The sequence below is a fragment of the Oncorhynchus tshawytscha genome, unplaced genomic scaffold (genome assembly GCF_018296145.1).
Source record: "Oncorhynchus tshawytscha isolate Ot180627B unplaced genomic scaffold, Otsh_v2.0 Un_contig_5649_pilon_pilon, whole genome shotgun sequence".
Taxonomy (NCBI): Eukaryota; Metazoa; Chordata; class Actinopteri; order Salmoniformes; family Salmonidae; genus Oncorhynchus; species Oncorhynchus tshawytscha.
Genome location: NW_024608074.1, coordinates 4,639 through 12,500, shown reverse-complemented (window position 1 = coordinate 12,500; position 7,862 = coordinate 4,639). Strand labels below are relative to the sequence as shown.

Sequence of the window (7,862 nt, the reverse complement as noted above, 5' to 3'; positions counted from 1 at the left end):
GACACCTGGCCTAGTAAACTCACCATGATGGTGGCTGTGGCCGTACCATGTTCCCCTCCTCCCCAACACTCCCCAACGTTAGGACACCTGGTCTCCTAGTAAACTCACCATGATGGTGGCTGTGGCCGTACCATGTTCCCCTCCTCCCCAACACTCCCCAATGTTAGGACACCTGGCCTCCTCACACACCTAAACAACATGAAAACACGAGAACGAAACATAATTGAAAAGGTTCCACACACACACACACACACACACACACACACAAACACACCAAACATATACACACACACACATATACACACACACACACACACACACACACACACATACATATAAACACACACACACACCAAACACACACACACACACACACAACACACCACACATAGACACACACACACACACACACACACACACACCCCAACTCACCGTGTGCAGGTTGAGGTCTCTCAGGGTGTTCTTCAGCTTGTTGTAGTTCTTGCCAATAGGAATCTCTGTCTTCAGCCACGGGGGAAGTCTCAGCCTATCACAACAGTCACATTGGTCAGTGGACGGACACGGTCCTGTGTTCAACGGACTCAGAGTTTTATTTCACATGGAATAAACAAACATACAGTCAAATAACACAATAGAAAAAGTCTATATACAGTGTGTGCAAATGTAGTAAGATAAGGGAGGTTAAGGCAATAAATGGGCCAATAGTGGCGAAGTAATTACAATATAACAATTAAACACTGGAGTGGTAGATGTGCAGAAGATGGATGTGTAAGTAGAGATACTGGGGTGCAAAGGATCAAGATAAATAAATAACAATATGGGGATGAGGTAGGTAGATGGGCTGTTTACAGATGGGCTATGAACAGGTGCAGTGATCTGTGAGCTGCTCTGACAGCTGGTGCTTAAAGCTAAATGAGGGAGGTATGAGTCTCCAACTTCAGTGATTTTTGCAGTTTGTTCCAGTCAGTGGCAGCAGAGAACTGGAAGGAAAGGCGAACAAAGGAGGAATTGGCTTTGGGGAGTGACCAGTGGGATATACCTGCTGGAGCGCGTGCTACGGGTGGGTGCTGCTATGGTGACCAGTGGGATATACCTGCTGGAGCGCGTGCTACGGGTGGGTGCTGCTATGGTGACCAGTGGGATATACCTGCTGGAGCGCGTGCTACGGGTGGGTGTTGCTATGGTGACCAGTGAGATATACCTGCTGGAGCGCGTGCTACGGGTGGGTGTTGCTATGGTGACCAGTGAGATATACCTGCTGGAGCGCGTGCTACGGGTGGGTGCTGCTATGGTGACCAGTGGGATATACCTGCTGGAGCGCGTGCTACGGGTGGGTGTTGCTATGGTGACCAGTGAGATATACCTGCTGGAGCGCGTGCTATGGGTGGGTGCTGCTATGGTGACCAGTGGGATATACCTGCTGGAGCGCGTGCTACGGGTGGGTGCTGCTATGGTGACCAGTGAGATATACCTGCTGGAGCGCGTGCTACGGGTGGGTGTTGCTATGGTGACCAGTGGGATATACCTGCTGGAGCGCGTGCTACGGGTGGGTGTTGCTATGGTGACCAGTGAGATATACCTGCTGGAGCGCGTGCTACGGGTGGGTGTTGCTATGGTGACCAGTGAGATATACCTGCTGGAGCGCGTGCTACGGGTGGGTGTTGCTATGGTGACCAGTGAGATATACCTGCTGGAGCGCGTGCTACGGGTGGGTGCTGCTATGGTAACCAGCGAGCTGGGAGAAGGCGGGGCTTTAGAGTTGAGTTTAGAGTTGCAACATTCTAGAAGCTTTCCTAAAATTCCCAGGTTTTATAGAAATCCCACTTGGAAGATTCCTGGAAACAGGAGGAGATGAGCAGGACATCTGGAGTCCTCCAACCAGAGATGAGCAGGACATCTGGAGTCCTCCAACCAGAGATGAGCAGGACATCTGGAGTCCTCCAACCAGAGATGAGCAGGACATCTGGAGTCCTCCAACCAGAGATGAGCAGGACATCTGGAGTCCTCCAACCAGAGATGAGCAGGACATCTGGAGTCCTCCAACCAGAGATGAGCAGGTCATCTGGAGTCCTCCAACCAGAGATGAGCAGGACATCTGGAGTCCTCCAACCAGAGATGAGCAGGACATCTGGAGTCCTCCAACCAGAGATGAGCAGGACATCTGGAGTCCTCCAACCAGAGATGAGCAGGACATCTGGAGTCCTCCAACCAGAGATGAGCAGGACATCTGGAGTCCTCCAACCAGAGATGAGCAGGACATCTGGAGTCCTCCAACCAGAGATGAGCAGGACATCTGGAGTCCTCCAACCAGAGATGAGCAGGACATCTGGAGTCCTCCAACCAGAGATGAGCAGGACATCTGGAGTCCTCCAACCAGAGATGAGCAGGACATCTGGAGTCCTCCAACCAGGATTTCTGGGAAACCTGGGAATGTTGGGATCATTTTGCAACCCTGTGTTCAATCTACTCTCTCTGAAATGACTCTTCGCTGGTCAGTGAGTTCAAGGTATTGACAGTACAGTCACAGACAGAAGAGAGAGGAGACCAGACAGAACAGTCACAGACAGAAGAGAGAGGAGACCAGACAGTACAGTCACAGATGGAGAGAGAGGAGACCAGACAGTACAGTCACAGACAGAAGAGAGGAGACCAGACAGTACAGTCACAGACAGAAGAGAGGAGACCAGACAGTACAGTCACAGACAGAAGATAGAGGAGACCAGACAGTACAGTCACAGATGGAGAGAGAGGAGGCCAGACAGTACAGTCACAGACAGAAGAGAGGAGACCAGACAGTACAGTCACAGATGGAGAGAGAGGAGACCAGACAGTACAGTCACAGACAGAAGAGAGGAGACCAGACAGTACAGTCACAGACAGAAGAGAGGAGACCAGACAGTACAGTCACAGACAGAAGATAGAGGAGACCAGACAGTACAGTCACAGACAGAAGAGAGGAGACCAGACAGTACAGTCACAGATGGAGAGAGAGGAGACCAGACAGTACAGTCACAGACAGAAGAGAGGAGGCCAGACAGTACAGTCACAGATGGAGAGAGAGGAGACCAGACAGTACAGTCACAGACAGAAGAGAGGAGACCAGACAGTACAGTCACAGACAGAAGATAGAGGAGACCAGACAGTACAGTCACAGACAGAAGAGAGGAGACCAGACAGTACAGTCACAGACAGAAGAGAGGAGACCAGACAGTACAGTCACAGACAGAAGATAGAGGAGACCAGACAGTACAGTCACAGACAGAAGAGAGGAGACCAGACAGTACAGTCACAGATGGAGAGAGAGGAGACCAGACAGTACAGTCACAGACAGAAGAGAGGAGGCCAGACAGTACAGTCACAGATGGAGAGAGAGGAGACCAGACAGTACAGTCACAGATGGAGAGAGAGGAGACCAGACAGTACAGTCACAGACAGAAGAGAGGAGGCCAGACAGTACAGTCACAGATGGAGAGAGAGGAGACCAGACAGTACAGTCACAGACAGAAGAGAGGAGACCAGACAGTACAGTCACAGACAGAAGAGAGGAGACCAGACAGTACAGTCACAGACAGAAGATAGAGGAGACCAGACAGTACAGTCACAGACAGAAGAGAGGAGACCAGACAGTACAGTCACAGATGGAGAGAGAGGAGACCAGACAGTACAGTCACAGACAGAAGAGAGGAGGCCAGACAGTACAGTCACAGATGGAGAGAGAGGAGACCAGACAGTACAGTCACAGACAGAAGAGAGGAGGCCAGACAGTACAGTCACAGATGGAGAAAGAGGAGGCCAGACAGTACAGTCACAGACAGAAGAGAGGAGGCCAGACAGTACAGTCACAGATGGAGAGAGAGGAGGCCAGACAGTACAGTCACAGATGATTGGTTACATAATGACTGTGCCATCAGAGAGCTGATTGGTTACATAATGACTGTGCTGTCAGAGAGCTGATTGGTTACATAATGACTGTGCTGTCAGAGAGCTGATTGGTTACATAATGACTGTGCTGTCAGAGAGCTGATTGGTTACATAATGACTGTGCTGTCAGAGAGCTGATTGGTTACATAATGACTGTGCTGTCAGAGAGCTGATTGGTTACATAATGACTGTGCTGTCAGAGAGCTGATTGGTTACATAATGACTGTGCTGTCAGAGAGCTGATTGGTTACATAATGACTGTGCTGTCAGAGAGCTGATTGGTTACATAATGACTGTGCTGTCAGAGAGCTGATTGGTTACATAATGACTGTGCTGTCAGAGAGCTGATTGGTTACATAATGACTGTGCTGTCAGAGAGCTGATTGGTTACATAATGACTGTGCTGTCAGAGAGCTGATTGGTTACATAATGACTGTGCTGTCAGAGAGCTGATTGGTTACATAATGACTGTGCTGTCAGAGAGCTGATTGGTTACATAATGACTGTGCTGTCAGAGAGCTGATTGGTTACATAATGACTGTGCTGTCAGAGAGCTGATTGGTTACATAATGACTGTGCTGTCAGAGAGCTGATTGGTTACATAATGACTGTGCTGTCAGAGAGCTGATTGGTTACATAATGACTGTGCTGTCAGAGAGCTGATTGGTTACATAATGACTGTGCTGTCAGAGAGCTGATTGGTTACATAATGACTGTGCTGTCAGAGAGCTGATTGGTTACATAATGACTGTGCTGTCAGAGAGCTGATTGGTTACATAATGACTGTGCTGTCAGAGAGCTGATTGGTTACATAATGACCCTCATTCAAACAGGATGAGTCTTGATGAAGACAGTCACACATTTAAAGATACTTATTCAAGCAGACTAAACCAGATTAGAACCATTTTAAGTTATTAGGAGGACTAGTAAACAAACAAAACTACAATTTATTAGCACAATTAGTTTGAGTGACTTTGCTAGCTAACGAGGTAATTACTAGGCGTCTTCTCAGTTCGCTGCAAACAAACACTCGAACTGGACAGTCTTACTGACGGTTGTAGCTGCTTCACGTGATGTCTTGTTGTCTCTACCTTCTTTGCCCAATAATGTACCATGTTGCTGCCACGCTATGTTGTCCTAGGTCTCTCTATAGGTAATGTTGTGGTGTCTATGTTGTCCTAGGTCTCTCTATAGGTGTCTCTATGTTGTCCTAGGTCTCTCTATAGGTAGTGTTGTGGTGTCTATGTTGTCCTAGGTCTCTCTATAGGTAGTGTTGTGGTGTCTCTATGTTGTCCTAGGTCTCTCTATAGGTAGTGTTGTGGTGTCTCTGTTGTCCTAGGTCTCTCTATAGGTGTCTCTATGTTGTCCTAGGTCTCTCTATAGGTAGTGTTGTGGTGTCTCTGTTGTCCTAGGTCTCTCTATAGGTAGTGTTGTGGTGTCTCTGTTGTCCTAGGTCTCTCTATAGGTGTCTCTATGTTGTCCTAGGTCTCTCTATAGGTAGTGTTGTGGTGTCTCTGTTGTCCTAGGTCTCTCTGTAGGTAGTGTTGTGGTGTCTCTATGTTGTCCTAGGTCTCTCTATAGGTGTCTCTATGTTGTCCTAGGTCTCTCTATAGGTAGTGTTGTGGTGTCTCTATGTTGTCCTAGGTCTCTCTATAGGTAGTGTTGTGGTGTCTCTATGTTGTCCTAGGTCTCTCTATAGGTAGTGTTGTGGTGTCTCTCTATAGGTAGTGTTGTGGTGTCTCTGTTGTCCTAGGTCTCTATAGGTGTCTCTATGTTGTCCTAGGTCTCTCTATAGGTAGTGTTGTCTCTATGTTGTCCTAGGTCTCTCTATAGGTGTCTCTGTTGTCCTAGGTCTCTCTATAGGTAGTGTTGTCTCTATGTTGTCCTAGGTCTCTCTATAGGTGTCTCTATGTTGTCCTAGGTCTCTCTATAGGTAGTGTTGTGGTGTCTCTCTCGTTGTGATGTGTGATTTGTCCTATTTTATTTTTAATCCCAGCCCCCGGTCCCCGCAGGAGGCCGTCAATGTAAACACAAAGATAAACAAAAGGTGACATTAAAATAACCTGTATATAGGGAATAGGTAGTACAGACAAATTTGTTTAGATACACACATAGGTCCCGTTCCATCTTATTCCCAAAATCTTGACCAGAGCCTCATGGGGTCAGAGTCGAACGTAGTGCACTACATCGGGAATAGAGTACCGTTTAGGAAGCATCATATATAAAGGAACCTCTATTCCCCCCACCTCTCTCCCTTCTGTCTCTTCAGGTCTCCCCTGTACTCCTCCCAGTTGTTCTTCTCAGACAGCTCCCCGGATATAAAGTCCTGGAGGCCGGGCCCGTCATCGGACAGCTCCTTCTTGCGGTCCTTCTGTGTCTGGGATGACCTGGCCGCTGTGGTCAGTCCGCTGACGGCGTACACCTTCACACGGACCGGATATTATCTCACTACACATAATGCCTCTGCTCAATCAGTAACCCGAGGCCAAGGAGGATCTAATCAGCTACTTATGTTAGCATTAGCCATACTTAGCTAGTATAAACATTGTATAAAACAAAGAGAGACATTTCAGTGATTATCGGAGCAGTCTGGTCAAGTAGATGTACTTACATGTTGGTTGCATTTGGGATTCAACCACAGGTGGTTGCTGGAGAAACGACCCGCAATAAAATAACTTTGTTTGACCAAAGCCATGACTTTAACTAACATTTGCTAGCGTCTGTCATTGACATTAAGCATTTCTCTGGGATCGAGTACTTAGGCCTGGTATTAAAATAAAACTTAGAAAATAATAAATAATTTCGTCCACTACTTAATGAATCAATTGATATCGATTCTTTTTATATCCAGATTTATTCTAAATGCTATGTTTTTTTCTGGGGACCAAAGACGTATAATTTATCAATATATCGCAGTATTTTGCATCCATCATCATCATCATCATCAATTGTTTAGTTACGTCTGATCCACGCGTAGCGCCGTGATGGCGTAAGCACGTACGAACACTACAATTGCGTGGTGACGTCCTTCCTTCGTCCTTTCCTCTACTACCGGCGAGGTAAGAAATGGTGGATAACGTTTCTATCGCTGAAAATCAAACTCCATCTGTGTTCCTCGATATCTAAAACGCCTAATTTTTCACCTTTACGAATTTGCTATATGTATATTGACGTTTCGCATTTATTTCCACCCCCAAAACCAGTCGATATAACTATATATAGTTTGTTTTGCCACCCACCCCTCTATCCTAGGCCGCAGTCGCCCCCCATGCCTGCCTATCCGTCTTTTTAGTAGCCAGGGCAACGTGAATAATGCTCAACGTGTGTAACATATAACGTTTGTCTTGTAGGTACATGGTCGCATTGTTTCAGACCGTTTTAATTAACATGTGTAGGTTATAAAAGTTGTTTTCCGTGGGAGAGGGACAGTGTTCATGACTCGCTATCTGACTGGTTAGTTGCATGCCTGTCTGTTATAGTCGCTATCTGACTGGTTAGTTGCATGCCTGTCTGTTATAGTTGCTATCTGACTGGTTAGTTGCGTGCCTGTCTGTTATAGTCGCTATCTGACTGGTTAGTTGCTATCTAACTGGTTAGTTGCGTGCCTGTCTGTTATAGTTGCTGACTGGTTAGTTGCGTGCCTGTCTGTTATAGTCGCTATCTGACTGGTTAGTTGCATGCCTGTCTGTTATAGTTGCTGACTGGTTAGTTGCGTGCCTGTCTGTTATAGTTGCTGACTGGTTAGTTGCATGCCTGTCTGTTATAGTTGCTGACTGGTTAGTTGCATGCCTGTCTGTTATAGTTGCTGACTGGTTAGTTGCATGCCTGTCTGTTATAGTTGCTGACTGGTTAGTTGCATGCCTGTCTGTTATAGTCGCTATCTGACTGGTTAGTTGCGTGCCTGTCTGTTATAGTGTTATAGTTGCTGACTGGTTAGTTGC

At 47.0% G+C, this 7,862-nt stretch overlaps 1 protein-coding gene across 1 annotated transcript in view; it reads right to left on the bottom strand.

Moving 5' to 3' along the window:
- The window catches only part of LOC121843254 (lipoyl synthase, mitochondrial-like), a 14,338-nt gene extending 7,567 nt beyond the window's left edge, over positions 1-6,771 (bottom strand). Inside the window, exons 1-4 of the mRNA XM_042312840.1 lie at positions 6,533-6,771; positions 6,168-6,343; positions 433-526; positions 109-189 (exon numbers count right to left, since the gene is read on the bottom strand). Coding sequence (XP_042168774.1) covers positions 109-189; positions 433-526; positions 6,168-6,343; positions 6,533-6,631 — 450 coding nt within the window. The 5' untranslated portion in view covers positions 6,632-6,771. The remainder of the gene's footprint in view (positions 1-108; positions 190-432; positions 527-6,167; positions 6,344-6,532) is intronic.
- Between the last annotated feature and the right edge of the window lie 1,091 nt (positions 6,772-7,862).